This window comes from Ursus americanus, chromosome 12 (genome assembly GCF_024610735.1).
Source record: "Ursus americanus isolate L20-20 chromosome 12, mUrsAme1.1.p, whole genome shotgun sequence".
NCBI lineage: Eukaryota > Metazoa > Chordata > Mammalia > Carnivora > Ursidae > Ursus > Ursus americanus.
In genome coordinates this window covers 49,516,807-49,537,570 of record NC_142138.1, presented here as the reverse complement: position 1 = coordinate 49,537,570, position 20,764 = coordinate 49,516,807, and the positions used below count along the sequence as shown (strand labels likewise).

The following is a 20,764-nucleotide window of genomic DNA, read 5'->3' as shown; positions in this document are numbered from 1 at the left end:
TAAATCAGCATAGTAGAGCAAAGAATCTGTACCAGAATCTAATTTTTCTCTTTAGTAGTTCTGTGGCTTTGGGCAATTCATTTGGGTTCCAAGTCTTGGTTTTTTCAATTATAAAAGAAATATAATATTTTCTGATTCATTTTTTTATGAAGATTAAAATGACATGTATACTTGAATATAAAGAATATATTAATGACTATAATTTTTATACTGTCTCAGAATAAAATAATGGGATTTTGGCAAAGGATAATCTGAAGGCCAAACACATGTGAATTGATTTTGTTTCCTGTTGTAAAAGTATTAATGTAATTTGACTTTAGGATGTCTTTATCTGATCCTTTCAAGAATATTTTCATAGAAAATTGTTCTGATTTCTGTGGCAGTGTCAAATTTAAGTGAGACATAATAACTTAAAAATAAAACATGGAATTCAGTTAAATACCAAAAATAAATCATCGCATCCTTAAAGCAAAGATCCTTTGTAAATTTTTTTTTTGAAACCTTTCAGAAAACAAAAATGGTATGGTCCATTTGTATTCATAATTTATTAGTTTAATACTCCCTTGAATTGAGAAAATATGGGTTGTATACATAGGGATAAGGTTCTAATAAAAGGGCTTAGTTAAGCAAATATGATTCAGTTTTATATTGAGATCGTTACCACTCAAAGGAGTTACTTTCTTGCATTTTTTAAAAATAAAATTATTCTACATTTATACTGCTTAAATTCTAATGTTCTTTAACCTTTTATTTCCTTGCAAGATAATAGTTGGAGAAACTGCTGTGTTTTGCCTGCAACTGGCCACACGGGATTTTGAAAACCAGGAGAAGACTATTTTAACTGGAGATTGTTGCTATATAAACCCACTGGTGCGGAGAACTGTACGATTTCTGGGTATGTGTTCATTGAATTATTTTTATTGTTGCTGAAATCATGTTTATGTGTAAGCTAACCCTTAAAATGATCAGCATTTTAACTGTATGCAAATATTGGATTATATTTTATTTGAAATTTTGGTTTTAAAAATAGCATTGCATACTACTTTCTCTCATAGGGCTCCTCCTCAGGTGTTATTTCCATATTATTTTAAGAAAAAAAAACACACCACACTTGGATGTTTAATATTCTTTAAGAAACTAAAAATTACATAATTAAAATAAATGATTTATTGCGTTTATGAAATTTCAGAAACAGTGCTTGGGGAGAAATGATAATCTAGTTAGATTGTTGAACATCATGAAAGACAAGGAAAATAGCTTCGCAAAGAAAAAATATGTTGTGTTTGTTAAAGGTCAGATGGAGCTCTCCAGCACTTCCTCTGAGCTTTTTTCTTAATGTGAACAAAAACGTGTTAGTGATTTTATTAGAGGAAAAGATGTACTATCACTATTACTATTATATCGTACACCTGAAGCTAACATAACATTGTACGTTAACTGTACTGAAAGTAAATTAAAAATTATTTTTAATTTTAGAAAAGGATTTACTGAACTTTAACCTTCAGTCTGAAACTTTAGCACTAATACATATAAGCATTGATGAATTATTGCAAATCGTTTCAATTCAGTAGAAACTTGGCCAAGACAAATTTTTTAACTGACACAATAAAGTCTAATATAAATTAGCATTTCTTGTATTTTTCAGATAAAAAAGTATGTCTGTATATGCTAAATAAAATTTAAGGTAAATTTTTATCTATGTTTAGATTGAGATTAAGGTCCTGTGCCCTTCAATGTATTTCTCATATCGGTGGGATCAAGATGAAGACTTCGGAGATATTATGCATAGATCAGCTAATCTATATATAAACCCACTCAAAGACTAATCAAATGTCATCTTGCCTTTGAACCTCTCTAAAGACAAATGGTCTTCTTATCTAAGACTGTTCTTTTTATTGCCATCAAGTTATACATCTCCAAAGCCCTCATTTATACTGTTGAAGTGATGACAAATTTTATATGAAAGTTTAAAAAGCTATTTTTTACATGCATCAATACCGTGTTCTTGACTCATTTATATTTGCATGAGTCATTTAATAGCAAAATAAGCAATAATATACTCAAAACTAAAAATGATAAAATTGACACTTTCCAAAATACTGTTAAAGCAAATTTTATCATGCCTACTTAAGTAGATATTTTTTTGCGTTTGCACAATTTCTAAAAAATATATGGCACAAAGTAAAGCATGCTTTAAATCTCTGTATGGTTCTCACTATATGATCTTATAAAATATTTAGGAGTGTTTGATTTGTTTCTTTTCCCTTGTTCATTATGATTTGGATATTTCTAGTTTGTTAAAATGAGAAGTTTATAAGCAAAACATTACATACAGCATAATAGAGCATCATTCTTTGTAGGGACTTTATCCTGGCGGTCAGCACCACAGATGCATTCATGGGATCTCACTTTAATAAGTATCTTTGTAGCTGCAATATTGGCCTTGGGCCTGATGCACTGAATATTTCAATTCAAAGGCACATTTGGGAACTTTACAAGTATCAAGAGACATCCCCATATCCTTATCAAATACTTCTCTCTGTTTTACACAGGAAAACTTATTACAGCAGATAAAGAGAATGGTTTGGTTAAAGAAAATGAGTACATTGTAGCCTAGAGTTCAAGGGAGTAGAGATGAAGACTTGCCATTTAGGTGTCCGTGCTGGGCCGCAGTGTTTGGAAGGAGAGGTTACGTGCATGAACATTGTATTAAGCTCCTCCATTCTCTTTCATTTCTCTGCCTCTCCTAAGTTTCTGCTTTTGATAACATTTATGACTCATGAAATGCTGGGAAGAGGTAAAGAAAGAGCTTTTTATTATTTCCTTTTAACATTTTTAGGTAAAGTACGAACTAAGGTCTTTGTTTTGTTGCCATTTGTATACACAGAGTTTTGCTATGTGCAGGTACTATGAGCCTTTTATAATCTTATATAATATTTCACAAATCAAAAGAATAGCCATGTTTCTGATGCCAAAAAATTATTTGATCCTGCACGACTTCCCTGGTGACTTCCTGCCTAACAGCCAATAATTACATATAAAGGTTTAGCAAAGAAACAATCAAGAAATTTATGACTAAGAAGAGAAGTGTCTGATTATTATCATAGAACTAGATGACTTTTAATGAACAAACTGTTCGGGAAGTACTCTCCTGGTATATGAAAATACCTGATGGAATTTTATTTTGCAAAATTGAGAAGAATAGATTTATTCACATTGGTACCACATCCTCAAAGGTTGTATCTGTCAGTTTCATTGAAAATGGTGCCAAGGAATTTATTTTGCCCGCTCTACCTAAGGGGAAAAATAAATTTTGGTTCTAATGACCAATGATATTGAATTTAGAAATTTTTTTTTAATTTGAGTAAATTGTCACATTCCTCACAAAAGGAGACCAAAAAACAAATATGTGTATACTTAATTTTATACCTTCTGGTAACCCAAGCACATAAATTTGAATGCTGTGAAGATAATTGAAAAATTATAATTTTGATTGCATTATTATTTATGAAATTGCCCCAAATTTGATAAGTTAAAATCCAACCATAGAATATAAGGTGGGACTAAGTTACTAGCTGTTATGTGACTTTTTAAAATGTATTCGTGAAAGCAGGGTAGAAATCAATCTGAACCATTCTTCTTTACTTAAGATTTTCCACGATATTTAAATGAAAACTAATGGCATTGCACTTTACTGCTAATTGGCACCTCCAGCAGAGTTAATATCAGTCTGAATGGGTTTAAGAGGCATAATCAAAGGGAGACAACTGCTTTGCTTTATGCTTGTAAGATGCAAAATATTTTCGAAATAGGGAAAAATCAAAATCGCTAACATTAGTAGGTGGGAGACTGAGCCCTTTCCAGAGAAACATGTCTCCTTTTTAAAAATCAAGTTACCCCAACACAATCTTAGAATATATCTTCTTTTATCTTATGTCTTATAAACCTGCCATGCATAAGACTGTAGCCAGTGGTAGACAGCTCGATATGTTAAATAATGTAACACTCCCACCGCTCCAGAAAGCAAAGAACTGGAGAGAAGTGAAATGGAAGGAACCATATGTATGAACGTATGAATTATTTTATAGTTTCTAAAATATTTCCATGTTGGCTTATCATCAACTGAAATACAAACAAAACAAAACAGAGTTACGAGGGTTTGTTTTCTTCCTCAGGTATTTATACATTTGGGCTATTTGCTACGGATATCTTTGTAAATGCTGGGCAAGTAGTCACAGGGAATCTGGCTCCACATTTTCTTGCCCTGTGTAAGCCCAACTACACAGCGCTTGGATGTCAGCAGTATACACAGTTCATCAGTGGGGAAGAGGCCTGCACAGGCAACCCGGATCTCATCATGAGAGCAAGGAAGACGTTTCCATCCAAAGAAGCAGCTCTCAGTGTCTATGCAGCTATGTACCTGACAGTAAGTAAGGATTATTAACCAGTCTTAGTCTTTCTGTTCATTCTCCCAATGTAGAAATTCTTTTTCTCTGCCATAATGGAAGTCACATTAACAGCTTTCTGTAGGCCATTTAATTTATTTTTAATAATAGCTGTTTGTACTGTGGATAAAATTAAGTCAGTTGACTCTCATGAGATTATGTGTGGGTAGTTAGTTGCATTAAAAAATATAGCCATTAGCATTTCTATTTGAGAATATATTTGTCTTTATGTTAAATAGGGCTTAATGGAAACAAATTTGTCCCGTAGCAGTCCCCATAATCTTGTAATAGACCAATTAAGAAAACTATCCAGGCCTCTTAGCTGCCTACTCAAGCTCTAACATTCTCTGGAGGAGGTCGGGAAAGGGGCATTTTTTTTTTTTTCAGAAAGTTTTTTTGTTTATTTGGTTATTGGTAACTATGTCATTACAATATCTCAACTACTGTTTCAATATTTTTGTATAGAACTAACCAAAATGTCCTTATAAATTATGTTTTTTTCCCTTTATTTTTGAGTCTTTGCCACCATTTCGGTGGTGAGAGCCAGGCCCCTGCTGCAGCTGTCCAGGACCTCTGGGTGGAAGTAAATGGTCATGGTCGAGCACATTACTGATTTGCAGGAGTAGAAAGAAGGGCAGCCTTGACAGGCAGCTCTTGGCCTCAGCATTCCTGCCATCAGCCCTTCCCTCTCTTACCAGGCTCTGCCTTGTAGCTATGGAGCTGGACTCCTAAAGTGTGCTCTGTAGGCTTTTCCATGGCTACAGTAAAAAGTTCAAAGAATTTAAACGTCTTTTGGGGTTCTCCTTTCCAATAGTGTCAATACCTCCTTTCTTCTGATTTCAACTCATCGACAAGAGATCTCAGGACCTATTTGAAACCAAATCTGTTCATTGCCGATGACTTAAAAAACCCAGAATTATTTTTACCTTCAAGGAGCTATTTGATTATGGAAATATCTCTGATATTCTTAATGTAATCCTGTCTGCTTATCTCTAAAAAGCAGAGAGAATACACAGTAATACCCTATGATACCTCTACTTGAAATTGGAAACAAAATTACTTAATAAGCAACAATTTAGGAGGGAAAATATAGCACTATACATACCACTCACAATGGCAGGATAATTTTTGAGGCTGTAAGTATATGCATTTTAACATTTCTAAAGTTTTCAAGCCGAGCTAATTCTATCCCTCACAGGCTGGACTTTTAAAAATCCCATCAAAAAAAGTTTTATAGAGTTAAAGATCAAATCCCATCCTATCCATTTTCTCCTCCACTATCTTCTGACTTCTGTACAATTTGTCAGTTACAACTCCCTTCTTCCCCTCTCAGTGTGCTCCCAACTCCACTCCTCCAATTTCCGCTGATTTCTTTATCCCATCAGCTTTGATTTCTGCTTCCCATTCTAAGGCACTGCAGACTTGATATAAAATCTGTTTATCTATGCATATTCTTTCTTATTCATTAAATTGCTTGACTACATGTCCCACCTCTCTTAGAATATGAAGCATTCAGCCTTAAAATGAAGACTTAAAACTTGAGTGAATCAGAAGTGACAAAATACTTTTCATTCATTGTCATCACATCTAAATCTGACGTTGTTATTTGTATCCGAGAATGAATTGCAAATATCTGCATATACATATGTGATCAAGCCAAGGACTTGAGATAAATTCCAGAATAGTCTCTGAACCCAAATCCTGTTACATGATTATTTTAGCACTAATAGATGATTGGTTTTGCTGTCTAACCAGGGTTTGCCAATGGTGATGAGTGTGCTAGAATTATAAATACTTGATCTTTTTGTTCTGCCAAAGTCAGGTTTTCAAAGGCATTGTTTTGGGAGAAGGTATTATGCTTTTAAGACCTGGAGAAATCTTAATGTCTCGTCTTGCCTCTGGTCAGCTGGCAAGTGTTTTAGCAACTTCTTATATGTATGAAATATATATGTAATTATTATAGCAAACTTTCATTGAGCATTTACTATATGTCAAGCACCAAGTGCCTCACTTTTACTGATTTATCTAATATATTACTAATTCTTATTGATGTATTAAAATTGATTCTTTGTAGATTATTATTACTATATATGTAGTAATTGATTATTTGTACTAATACGTTGAATCTTCATAAAAACTCCTTGAAGTATGCAGTATTATTATGCCCATTTTACGGATGAGGACACTCAGAAAGTGAAGTAACCTGTCCAGATCCATAGAACTGATGTAGGAAAGATGTTAGGGTTAGAAGCCGATGTCCAAGAAAGAATTCTTGAGACATCTTTGGAGCGAAAAGGTGATGTTATTAAGGCACTGGGACAGAACCCTTAGGCAGAAGGAGCTGCACTGGGATCATGAGGAGTGGCCCACTTTATACTTTCAAGTTGGGAGAGGCTTAATGATAGCATAAGTCTCTAAGGAATTTTGGAAGCAAGGTTTCCAGGACTTTGAGGGGGCTAGCTATTGGTGGGAAAATGTTATTTATTACTGTCTAGTAAAACCTTAGTCATGAGACCTTTCAGATGTATATCGGTGGGCCATATTCTTGGGGGGTTTAGCAATAAAGGAAGTTTCCAAAGGAAATTTTATACGTTAAAGTACACTTACAGGATCCTGGGGCGGGGGGGGGGGGGGGTCAGGCTAAGATTGCTTTTTGCCCTTAGCAAAGTATTCACGTTGAGGCAGTTGAGTCCCTAGAGGAATGTCACTCTGCCTGTTTCAAGGACTTGTCAGTGGGCTGTAGGTGGTAAGGAAATTTATTTTATAATCTGCCTTTGTTTCCCACATGAGAACCACCCATTTTCTTGGCTACAGTGATTCCCAAATATTCCAGAGAAGGAATATTAAATCATATTAGTTCTAATGTGTGCATGGTCAGCTTAATTTTCTCCTGCTGCCACATAATCTCAGCATCCAGAAAGGTTACGGCTGAGGGTTCAGATGGTAGATATGTTTAGAGAAAAAACATTTAATGACACTCCAACACTCGGAAATCTTCCTCATTAAACACTGGTTCAGACTAAAAGTCAGGATTCCTATTTGTAATTACATTGCAGGGTACCTCTGTCTTTTTAACAATAGATTCTGTTCTCTGCGAACCGCTTTTCTCTCTTCCCCACCACCCCTTCTGAGTGTGTGAGTGTGGGCGGCTGCCATGGCAACTCTGAATATAACTCCTGCCGCAAATGCGGGCATTACAGTCAGGTTTCGCTGTTATATTTGAACCCATATACATATATATATCTCCCAGCTTCACTAGAGACACCTTGGGAAAACTTTATAATAGAAATGTTGGGGTGTTTCGAACTAATACAGTCTCATGAAATGCTTGCCAGAATTTTGATGAGTAGGGAAATAGGAAAACAGCCATATTCAGTATTTTCTGTGGAAACAGGCTTATTGCTGTACTTAGGTAGAGATAAATTTGTTTAATGTGGTGGAGGTGTCATAAACATATGTAAATATATAAATAAAAATAAATAAGCTCTATTGTGAAGTATATGAGTAAGAACTGAGGCATATTTTTCTGATGTTTCTCCTTGTGGATTAGTCAGTAAAATTAAGGAACTTGAAATCTCCCTTAGCATTTGACTTTAATTAAGGCTTTGGGGATAATTTGATAACAGAGTTGCTCTCTTTTGCTTTACTGAGAATTTATTTTCAAGGGGGAAAAAAAATCCCTATGCTTATTTTTGCAAATGTTGCTGGTTTCCCAGGAAAAAATTGTGAAGGTTATTTAACCTTCAACCATTAAATTTATAATTCCGTGTTAAGTCACATTAGAATAATATTTAAATTTAGCTTTGTGTTACTCATTTCCTATAAAATGAGCAGTTTTTCTAATTAAGGTCCAATGAACTTCAAAGTTGAGAATGAGAAATAATGTTTGGTGACTTTCCAGTTAACCTCATAAATCAGGGAAACAGAAAGACATAAAATGATCTCTTTAGGTTACTTCCCATTCTGGCCTTAGATTGATTTTTCTGAAAATCTAGAAAGAAAGACAAAAAGGGTCAGCTACACTTGGCGTTTTTTCATGATCTTTTGCTGTAAAAAAAACCTTAAACCACTAAATCTCAAAACAAGAACTTACTATCTTCAGGATTTTGTGGGGCCATCTGTGGTTTTACTGGTAGTCAAACCTTGCTTCTGTCATGGGCTGTGTTTAGCTAGGGGTAGATGGGGCTGGGACAGCTCAATAGCTGGGCCTTGCTCGTTCTCAAGAGATTTTCCCTGAGAGCTGTCTTCCAAGAGAGCAGAGGCACAAGCTACAGGGCATCTTGAAGTATAGGCTTTGAAACTCGTTCATTATCCCCATTTCTTTGCTCTGTTAGTCCAAGGAAATCCACAAGGCCAGCCCGGATTGATGGGGGCAGAGACATAGACTCCACCTATAAATGGGAGGCTGAGTGCAATCAGATTGTAAAGAAGTGAATACACCAGGAAGGGAGGGATTTGTGGATATTAAACTGTTCACTGCAGTCTTTTCCCAGAATATCAGTGGAAGGCTTTGCAATATCATTCCTCCCCTTGTTGGTGTCCAGTCTTTGGCATTATCCTGCTCTTGCTTCCCACCCAGCCATCTTTTGTAATAATCTTAGAGGTCCCCTGTGGTCATGGGCTGCCAAACAAGGGTTAAATAAACACAACCCACTGGTATCTGTTTGCCTCTCTTCTAGTAACATTTAAACTAATTTCTGGGTTCTTATTCCGGGGGACAGGAGTTTGCCTGCAGCACGTGATGCCATGAGACTGGTCAGGGATTGTGTTTGGAGGAGAAACGTTAGGGTGGGTTAAAAGAAAAGCTCTGGGCCACCTTCATGGATTTGTCTGGAGTGACTGATGAGATCTGGCTGCCATCAGAAAGCCATGCCTCTACATCTTCCCTACCCAGAAGTAATTTAATGCTGAAATGTGTAAGATCCCTGTGCTCTAGATTTCAGATGAGCACATTTGTGTCTACTAGATAATCTATCAAACAGTATTTATTGAGCCCCCACTTATAATGCGACTGCTCTCTTATTACTGTGACTACTGCTGCTGTCACCACTGTTATTCGTCGACTGACATTTGTCCTGCCAGCCTTCAGCTAAGTGTCGTAGCAGGTGGGGAGGTTGCTGAAGACATCTGCAGAGTACCCACTGAGTTCTAATGTTTTCATTACCATGGACCGCTTATATAATTTACCACCTTCTTGTCCCACACTCCTCCACGAACTTTATATTTCTAAATCTTCTATCTAATAAAAACGTTTTCCCATCCCAACTTAGGCCCAGATATTGAACTATGGCCCATAATAATAAAAATATAATAGTGTTGTTTGGAAATGATGCACATACAGTTATTAAAATTGCACACATACAGCTATTAAATAATAAGCAGTAAATGATTGAAGACACATGTATTCTTGACCTTAGTTTTCCCTGGCTTCTGGAAGTGACACTTATAACTGGGTATTCTGTGATTGACCCATGGCTTTATAATGGTGTCTGATTCACTAGTCACATCCCAGAAATTCCTGTGTCTTCCACAGTGTATTAGAACCACTCAGCAGCGTGAGATCGCCAGTGTTGCCAAACGACTTCATAAGTAAAGAGGACTGACATTTTAGTCAGTGCATGTGGACTTCTTGTGGGTAAATATACTTTTCTGTTAAGCTCTTTGAAGTATTGAAAAAGATGTCTTAGAATGCATGAATACATCTGGGGTTTCTTAGGTGTTAGCAAACTCCAGGTTGCAGATTCCTGGCAGCACTTGCGCATTTAGGAAAACAGGACTCACTCTCTGGACAATATAAGGTATAGTCAGGACTGCATTAGGACTTTTGTAGGCCCTAGGCACTCACTTTGCTTTCAGGGCCTCTTCTTACCTTTGAAAAAAAATGTATAAAATGTATAAAAGCGAGTTTATAAATAACATATATTAATCATGTTCTTCAACCTCAATGTTCACCTTTCCTTCTGTTTTCAAAAGAAATGAAGACAGTTTTATTGGACCCTAGAAGTATCATGGGCCCTTAGTACCATGCCTACTGGATAAGTTTGCCCTGAAAAGAGTGCATCATAAAGTTCTCAATGGAATACGATTATTAGTCTATCTGGTAATGACCATGAGAGCCACTCAGTATCCAGGAGGTGAAGATCAGTGTTGCCAAGCACCATGGGAGAGTGCTTCAGAAGTAAGTGGTACTTGGGCTGGGTTTTGAAGATGAATGTGATTTGAATAGGTAAAGAAGAGGCATTACAGGTAAGGGGACCATGAGAGCAAGAGGCAGCAAGCAAGAAACAGCAGATAGAATTAGGAACTAGTGAGGGGGAACCTCCAATGGGGAGCATACGTGGGACTTAAGGATTAGCAAGAATAAATAAATCAGGAACAACTTGAGGCTTCACATTTAGGTTAACAAGGAATGCGGAGTTGAAAAATGACATTACGGCAGTGTTTCAAAATGATTTTATTTAATGCAATTCCATAAATATATATGGACTACCTAGAATGCATCAAGCCTGTACTTGCTGATGTAAACTCCTTCTGAGGTTGATTTAAAATGGTCTGATAGAATGTAAAGACACAACTAAAAAGGAAAGAAACTCAAAGTAAAGGGAATATTTTAAGTAGATTGTCAATGAATCTCAGACATGAAATAAGGATTTGGATTTAGCTGGTTCCCTTAAGATTGGGAGCCCTAGTGTTGATGAGACCAGAGTCAGATGAAATGAAGTGACATGACATGAAATGACTAGTTTTTGAGAAATGAAATGAGCTTGGACTCTATGAGCTGCCAAGAGCCTGAGCCATGGCAGGGAGAGTATAGATTTGAGCAGCTGGGAATCCCTAAGCATTTTCTCTTGGAGCGCAGGAAAAGGGAAGTCTGACCTAGACCCAGAGCCAGTGCTCCGGTGCGCACTGTGGGGTTCACACACCATCACCAGTTTCCTTCGATGCTATGGCTAAACTGAGCCACGTCCCTGGCCGCCTGCTCCTGTATTGCACCCTTCTGTCCCCCAGCTTCCATGTATTGGAAAGTAAGTCTGGCCTCATACTAAGTACCTAATAGTCCTCAATCTTCACAGTGGCCGGAAGGAAGAAAGTATGGCCATCTTCATTTTACAGGTAACAAAACTGAAGATACAAGAGGCCAATTAACTTGCCCAAGGTTGTATCACTAGTATTTGTTAGAACCAGAAATATGATGCAGGCCAGTGTCCCTCCAAAGCCAGTATTTGGTCTCTTATATTGCACTACCTCCTGGCATGTGCCCCAGTGGAGAGGAGAGAGCTGCAGGCTGAGTGATCAAAGGGCATTGCCTCACACACAGTAGGTGAAGAAAACTGGTCAATGGATTGTAATTGAAAGTTGCACAATATGAATTAGGAAGATTGTTAAAAAAGTGTGTACTCCATAAATTCCTGTCTCATGTCTTATTTTCCAGGCAGCCAAGTAGCTCAAACACTAAAAGTCATATAAATGGTCATGGTGATTGGATTTTAATTGTACTTTTGATTTTAAGTGAATGAATATTTTATTCTTATGACCCTTAATTTTTATATCTTATGTTCTGCACATCGTTTGAGATGTTAAAGAACTTCGATTGTTTTTAAAAATGACAACTTCTAAGTTACCTTTTATTTCTTTACCGTGTACAGTAATTGGATACATAATTACCTAAGTGGCATTGGCAGAGCTTAATGCTCACGAGACCTCCGTGGTGGGCACTGTCACTTTGACCAGATCCAACAGAACCTAGATGGCAATGGGCAGCTCTAAATGTGTGATCATTTGACATTTCATTTCTTCCATGCCCAAGTCCATTTTTCAAAAGATGCATCAAGCTCTGCTGCAGAAGTCATGGGCTTGCTCCTGAGTTACAGGAGCCAACACTGATTCTCACAGGAGGGCCATTCGTGAGCTCCAGACTGTGTTTTCCACCAGTGACATCTCAAGCACCACAGGCCTGCTGGATCCTGTGGCCCAAGCAGCAGGGCTGCTTGCCTGTACTTGCTGTCAGGGCCCTTTTCTGCTCCAGAACCCACTTATAGCTGACAGCTTTTCATGTCACCTGGTCTGTAGGCCAGAGCAGTCTTCATAGGTGTGGGACGTGTGTCCCCAAGAACACAAATGATCTAAAGGTGCTCTGTTTCTTTCTTTGTGGTAGGGGTACAGGATGCAATAATTTGTCTTTGACTTTGGAGGGGATGTGTAGTATGTCCCTGGTCAATGGATCCCTAAAAACTTGATTGATGTCCCAAGCCCTTGGATCTTACAGGGTTTATCTCCCATGATCTGCAATGCACATGTCTTACCAAGGCCTCCAGTGCACTGACCATCTCTTGTTTACCTGCTTGATCAGCATGATGTCTTTGATGCAAAGAATCAATATGATGGTCATGTCAGACCGTGTGGCAAAGTGCAGGAGGGTTAATATAGCAATGACATAAACCTCAATGTAAAAATTTGCCTATTCCATGTGAATGTGAACTCTTTCTCATTCTCTTTCCTGAACAAGATAAAAAAGAATGCATTTGACAAATCAGTGGTCACTACTACTTGGTTGAAGATTCAGTGGTCTACAGTCATTCTCCAGGATCTGCCCAGACTGGTGAATTAAATGGAGATAGGATAAGAACCACTATCCTGGCATTTTTGAGATTCTAAGTGGTGGACGAATCTTCGCCATCCCCTCACCTTTAATGCAGTATTGTTTTTGATTTACTATCTTGGCAGGAGTTGGGAGGGTATAGTTTCATAAGCTTCCTATTGAATTCCCCCAGTATTCTACCTGCCAATGGGAAAATGATTACTGGATGTGTTCACAGACTGAGTAGACTTTGGCCCATATTCACTATGTAGTCCCCATGCAACCCTACTCTAGCAGGGGCAATAATGATGCTAATTCAGGTCTCTAGGTATCGATGTCCCGTTAGACTCTGTGTCCAATAGTCCTTAAAATATCTGGATATTCTCTTCTCCCCAATAATATAGTCACCTGAATAAATGGTCTTAGGTCCTATTAGGAAAAGACTGGGAAAATCATTACATTATATACTTTCTGTCACGTTGCAGGGTCCTTCCTTCTGGGGACCAGCTGCCTCTTCCGTTAGTGGATTTCATTTCAGTTTGGTAACTGCACAAAGGATTAAAACTTTTTATTGGGGCATCCACTTTCAACTCTGCGTTCTCATTATCTTGTGGTTATAGATTAAGTATTCTTCTTGGCTCCTCATCTATTTGCCTCTAGGAAGTGCTATGTTCTATAAATCAATTCCAAAACTTTCTGGTCACATCACCTTGGCTGTCACTCAGGCCTTCTGCATTGTTATGATAATTCACACACACACACACACACACACACACACACACACACACACACACACTCCTGCTTCTGATGGTTAAGCACCGGTAAATAGCTTGTTTCTTCAGGCCCCCCATGATCTGCATGGATATAAAGGCTCCAGCTGTGGAATCTACCCTACCATCAATCCTGGCCTTCTGTGCCCTGCTAGTGTCCCTCTCACTAGCACATTCCTGGTGCCTCAATGAACCGTGTGTCCATGAAGTCTCCCGTGGTACATCATCCTCTGTGGGTCCTTAAGGCTTATATTATATGTCCATTCCAGCAATGCCACTTCTCTGAGGCTTCTAATTCCTTCCTCCACCATCTGCCAAAACATTTCAGGCATGTCAGCTTCATCGAGAGAAAGTAATCCGTTTCTCCAGGCTTTTAGGAGCCCACCTGGGGAGGGGGGGTGGCGGTTACTGTTCCCTGGGGACCTTGCAAGAATATCAAATCCCACATCCCCAAGAAGAGTGTCCTCATGTCAACAAACACTCTTTTATCCTGTTTATATTTCAGCCTCCTTGATAAGGCACCCTCAAAATCCAGCCACATAGTTCTCCCCAGGCTTCAGCTGTCAGGTGTCGGCTAATTCTTACAGCAGTTTTGGGGCAGAGGCTCTGTCCTCCCTTATCAGGTTCATTTCATCCTGGGCAACTAAGCCCTAATTGTTGGCCTGGCAGCCAGAAGAGGTCGAAGTAGATCTTGAGAGGGCCTCAGAGAGGCTTCTCGCTCCCCTACTAGAATAGTTTGGGTGGGGCTGGGAGGAATGCTAGCCCTGAGTAGGTAGGGGTGGGCCACATCTGAAGGTTCAGAGGGTTTAGAGGAGCTGATGAACCATCATCTTCATGTACATCCACTCAGAGGTCCCTGTCCCTTGTGTCAGGTCTTAGATTTTTCTAACCAGAGTCTTGTCTTGGCATAATAGACCTGCCTTACCTGAGCATTCAATCATCTTTGAAGATCCCTGGACTCTTAGCTATAAGAGCCATGAGTCTGGCCTTCAGGTTTTTTTACTCTGACATTGCAGAAACAAGGGCTTTTTTTGTAAGTTCCCAAAGAGGCACTCCAGCCATCACAGTCGATTTTCATTTGTTTGTTAACTGTCCTCAGTTTTCCATTTTCCTTCTGGAGGGCACCAACACAACTTAACAGGAGCCAGTCAACTGCATTATCCTTCTAGGCATTGCTTCCATGGACTTCTCAACTTCCCATGTCATTGACCTGGTTAGGGAATTCCTCTCCACCAGGGTGACCAACCATCAGACTTCAGACTTCCAGTGATAAAATCAGGAAAGTTTAGTGTAAACCAGGTTAGGTTGGTTACCCTATCCCATCCAGAACAGTCTCCCAAGTCACTACTGGTGGGTTTTAGCAATTAGGTTGCTACCTGGTGGACTATATGTGCCTCATTTCCAGCAAGAACATGTCCCCAGACCGCATCTTATCACCTCTTTTCTTAAATTATCCCAATTCTGTTAGGATCCTCCAAGAAGCAGAAACTGAGAATTAAGAGTAGTATTAGAAATAAAATTAGGAACCTGAGATTTATTGGAGGATTAGAGGGGGATAATACTTATGAAAGAAGGTAGAAGTAAGATTCGATAGGGAGAGTCTAGACCATGGTGCAGATCTGACAGAGTCTCTGCCGATCTTGACCAGAGGTTGCCCGTTGGAAGAGCCCCACACTGCATGAATGGCCAAACCTTAGTACCTCACTGTACTCAGTCACTGGCTGGGGGCTGGCCAGGAGGGTTGTGGCCTCTGCTCAAACACTACACTACAGGTGGACACTCAGCTCACTGCTGTCCCTAAAGCAGAATAGCTGACTCTTTCCGGAGGGGAGATGAGAGCAACTTAACCTCCGTGGCTTGCCACGCTGCTTTCATCTAGTTCTCACTCAGAGAGGACCTAATAAGCTAACGCCCAGCAAGGGGTTAATACTGTGATGTATTATCTTCTTTGATAACTCCCCGTGCCAAATATACGTGCACTTGGAGTGCCTTCGCATATAGGAAAAAATTATGGCACTGTAATTTCGGTCATCAGACCCCCTCCTAAATTGAGGATATGCTTTAAATCAAGGAGATTCTTGGCACCTTTCTCACTGTATTACAAAAGAGGTTACCTTCTATGAACACAGTCTGATTTGAGCCATTTGCTTGTTTATGCCATTTAAAGAAAATCTTGGAACAGGAACAAAGGATTTCAAATAACAAGGAGAAATCCTTCTATAATAGTACAGAAATTTAGAGTATAAAAATAATAACTATTATTACTGAGTGCTTACTGTGCTAAGCACTTTACATACAGTATATTTGTTGCTTTCTCTCCTTTGTCAAACATATTAATCAGGCATCTTTCTATATATAAGGATGCGTGCCTTTTAGTTTCTGTAGATGTAGAGAAATATGATTTCCTTAGACTTGCTAAAATTTCCACTATCAAAGAACAAAACCAACAACTACACAAAAACCTTCCATTAATTTGAGCTACCATTCCATCTCTGAAAGAAGCATCTAGAAAGATTAGTTTATATTTCTTCACCTTATAAACCAGTTACAATATGGGTTTTGTTCCCCCTCCATCCCCCATCCCCCACCACACACACTCTACCAATACTACTCCTCAGACTTCATCCACAGCGATCTTATCAAAAGCCTCTTCAGATCCTTGTCTTGCCAGCCGTCTCAACAGCATTGAGACTCTTGCACACCCCCTCCTACCCCAAGTTTTCTCTTTTTAAGACTTTGAGAACATTGAGTCCAAATTTGCTTCTTCCCTGATTAAGTGCTTTATTGCAATGTCAGAAGACTATCTACTAGTGCTTACTAAGTCTCCGCTCTTGACCTTTTCTTCCCTCTGTTATCCCTCCCAAGGGTGATCTCATCCCCTAACACCTCCATGTCTTCAAGTGAACCCCAAATTCCTTCACTGGCTGTAACCCTCTCTCCTGAACTCCAGACTGTTCTTAACTTGAACATATCTATGTGGTGTTCCATCAGCTCTTTAAACTCAACACTTCAAAAACCAAAATCATGATCTTGCTCCAAACGAGCTCCTGCTTTTGTCTCTTCTGATTTGATTATTGGCATTCCTATCCTCCCAGTTACCCAAGCCCGAAATCTCTGAGTCACCCTCAACCCCTCCCACTTCTACACCCCCACATCCAGATGTCTGATTAATTCTGTTGGTTCCACATTTGAAATATCTCTCAAATCCAGACTCTTCTCCACCCTGTGCCCCATACTTCTACTGCTCGAATTTGACTCCTTTGTATTACTGGCCTTGACGACTACAGGAGCTTCCCACATAGGCTTCCTGAGAAAACCCTTCCCTCATCCCGTCCCCTCTACACTCTGCCACTGGAGTTAACACTCCTAAAGCATGAGCATGAAGACATTCTCTTTTTGCACAAAAGCTTTCCTTAGTGGGCCCTCACCAACCCTTCGGGGATCACGCTCCTACCTGTAGCATATGACGCCCTCTCGGTCCTGGCTGAAACTTGTCCTTTCTTATGCTATGGACTGGATTATGTCTCCCTCCCACCCCTACACCAACTTCATATGTTGAAGCCCTAACCTCCAATTTTGGTATTCGGGGATGAGGTCTTTGGGAAATAATTAGGTGTGGATGAGGTCATGAGGGTGGGGTCCTTACGATAGGATTAATGTCCTTAAAAGAAAAGACAGCGGAGAGCATGTTCTCTTTCTCTTTCTCGGCCCTATAAACACATAGCAAGAAGGCAGCCATCTGCAAACCAGGAAGAAGGTTTTCACCAGAACCTGACCATGTTGGCTCCTGAACTCAGACTTCCAGCCTCCAGAACTGTGAGAAAATAAACGCCTGTTGTTTAAGCCCCCTAGACTGTGGTATTTTGTTACAGTAACTGGGGCTCGGACACCTCTCTTATTTCGTAATGCCCTCTTTCATGAGCTCAGTTCTCAGTTCGTGGGAACTCTCTTCACGGGGGACCATTATCAACTACGAATCACAACATTTTCTTCTACTTCAGTACTTGTACTTCGGCTATTCTCTCCATCTGCAGTATCTCTAGTACGGGCAGGTACTGCTCTCGTCCAACTTCTACTTACCTTTTATGGATTTGTCAAAATTCTCTACTCTAAATAATAGAACGTGGGTCTGACTTGGGACAAAACGAAGTGAAAGGACAGGCTTAGAGCCTGAGTTGAGGGAATGAGCAGGAGCTGCTGGAGCCTGGGCAGCCGGAACCCCGGTCAGAATCAGCCCACAGCAAAGGTGTGGTGAGGGTGTGTTGCTCCGTCCGCAGGACCCCAAACACTACTGCTGCCACGCCTCCTGATGTCCCCACCAGCACGGCTGCCCCACGGCTGCCAGCGGAACGGATGTTTCACGTTATCCACTTCTTTACGTGATTTGCAGACACATCCAGTTGACTGAGTGCAGATCATGTGCCAGCAGCAGCTGCTGTCCAGGGCTTTGAGGAAAGACACACCTAACCTTTGTGTGGTTTTGGTGGTGGGATATATGCTCCTGATGTGGGAGGCATACCGTGGAGTATTTCCCAGTTACAGTAAAGGATTCAGATACTCTGTAGTGAAAAAAAAAAAATGTTCTTTATCTTTGTGACCCAGATCAAGGTTGATCTTTTTGAAGTTTTGTGCCATCTTTTTAAATTGAAGTTCATCTACTCATCTTCAGTGGCACACCTGGTATATTTGACACCAAAGCAAATAATTTTTTATATCTTTTCCTCTATATGGAAAAAGTATTTTCAATGATAAGTATGTGATAACAGTAAAAATCATTTTATTGATTCATATTTCAGTTTTAAAATAAATAAGAATAGATTTTAATTTTAAAGACATAAAAATTTAGAACAATATTTCACATATTTCTAAAATTTACACTTAGCAACAAAAATACTATACATTTATATTATTTCATTAGTTCATGGTAATTCATTGTTTCATTGTATTATTTCATGGTAATTTCATTGTTTCATTGTATTATTTCCTTAAGTTAAACATAAAAACTCCAAGTAGTCACAGATTGGCAGGGTTGAAATAACTCAAGTTCTCTTTCTTCATGTTTATAATTACAGTCCTGTTGTGGTTGTTTTCCCTCTCAAGTCTGTTTATTTATTTATTTTTTAAAAGATTTTATTTATTTATTTGACAGAGAGAGAGACAGCCAGAGAGAGAGGGAGCACAAGCAGGGGGAGTGGGAGAGGAAGAAGCAGGCTCATAGCGGAGGAGCCTGATGTGGGGCTCGATCCCATAACGCCGGGATCACGCCCTGAGCCGAAGGTAGATGCTTAATGACTGCGCCACCCAGGCACCCCTCAAGGCTGTTTAAATGTAGCCCCAGAGGAGCTGGAGATACTCTGTGGCCAAAACATGCTTGACTGGCTCCCAACCTTCACAAATTTATTCTCTGAACAGAATATATGTACCTGAGTCCACATGGCAGAAGTCAGATGTATAGCTGGGAGTTCTTCAAATTAATTTCCCTGTACAATAAAATAATACTTATTAGAGATTATGTAATAAAATTTGCGGATTTGAAGTTTACATTTGTGTTATTAACACTCAACAGTAAGTGCAGCAATTACTTCAACTTAGACCAATTATTGTTCCGTAACAAATCACTCCACACTTGGTGACATAAAACAATTTACTGTGCTCACGGATTACAGGTCAGATATTTGAAAAAGACACAGCATGGCTGTCTTGTCTGCTCCGTGATGTTGTGGCTGCAACTGGGAAGACTCAAAGGCTGACTCAAAGTGTGTCTTGATATCTGGGGCACAGAGTCATCTGGAAGATTGCTCATGTGTATGTCTGCATCTGGTCTGGGACTTGAAGATGAGGGCTGCCCACACACGGCCTTTCCATGTGTCTTGGCTTCCTCCCAGCATGGCCCACCCTAGGTGGTCTGGTTTCTTACAAAATTCTAAGCGCAAATGTTCCAGAGATCTAGGCAGAAGTTCATGGGCTCTTAGGAGTTCATAGTGTCACATTTTCTGCCTTTTATTGGTGACAAGCAAGTCGCAAGACTGCCCAGATTCAAAGGGAGGAGAATTTGACTTCCTCTCTTCGTGGGGGCATGGCAAGGGAGCCAGGGGTTGAGAGACTGGAGCAGCCATCTTTGAAGGATACTATTAGCTACACCAACAAAAGTTTCTGGGGGGCAGACGCGTGTAATTTATTATTAACACTGTTCAGAATTGCCTGGCAATCATAAAGAGCAGAGAGACATTCGGTGGGCTTTATTATTGCATCCCCTATAGCTTGCACCTGGGACCGACTGCGGCCACTGCCCCACACCTAGTGAGCCGCTGCCCTGCCCCTAGTGTGCTGCTGCCCCTGTTCCAATCTGGGAAGGCTTTAGTAATGTTGCATTTAAAATGGGTAAATACCTCATTGTTTTATTATTTATGTATTTCTGCCTCTAGTAGAGTATAAATTCACTGAGGTTACAGACCATTTCTTTATAGTACCACGGTGCCAGCATAACATGAATATAATACAGGCTTAGAAAAGTGTGTTGATTGGTTCAAACAACTACAACCCTATCTTAAATGCTCATTATTTGTAACTAGGAGATTTAAGTAGATGCCTTGCCCTTGTCCCCTAATAAATCTATAATCTCAAAGTATAGTAATGCAGAAAATGATACTCAGACTGAGAGGCTATGCCTACTCAAAGCACTGGATCGATTCCTCTGATGAATGGGGCTAATTCCTTTAAATAAATTAAGCTTCTGCATTTTCTATGGCAATTTTATTAAAGCCAAGAGAGAAATGGGGACACCGCTTGGCATTTATATAAGGCCCACAAGCCATCCCGCTGAGGCTCTTTTCCATTCTAACTTCAGCTGGGAAAACCTTTAATCAGTCTCATAATTGGAGACGATGCCTGAATGGGATCCGTGCACATTGTGAGGGTGGACAGGTCCTGCTGCATGCCTGTAAGTGATCCCAGGTACCTGTAACTGCCCT

The 20,764-nt window shown here is 39.5% G+C and overlaps 1 protein-coding gene across 3 annotated transcripts in view; it reads left to right on the top strand.

The window, feature by feature from the left end:
- The window catches only part of PLPPR5 (phospholipid phosphatase related 5), a 118,645-nt gene that overhangs the window by 39,516 nt on the left and 58,365 nt on the right, over positions 1–20,764 (top strand). For all 3 annotated transcript variants that reach the window (XM_045801715.2, XM_045801714.2, XM_087866118.1), the window contains exons 2-3: positions 763–895; positions 4,176–4,426. In XM_045801715.2, coding sequence (XP_045657671.1) covers positions 763–895; positions 4,176–4,426 — 384 coding nt within the window. The remainder of the gene's footprint in view (positions 1–762; positions 896–4,175; positions 4,427–20,764) is intronic.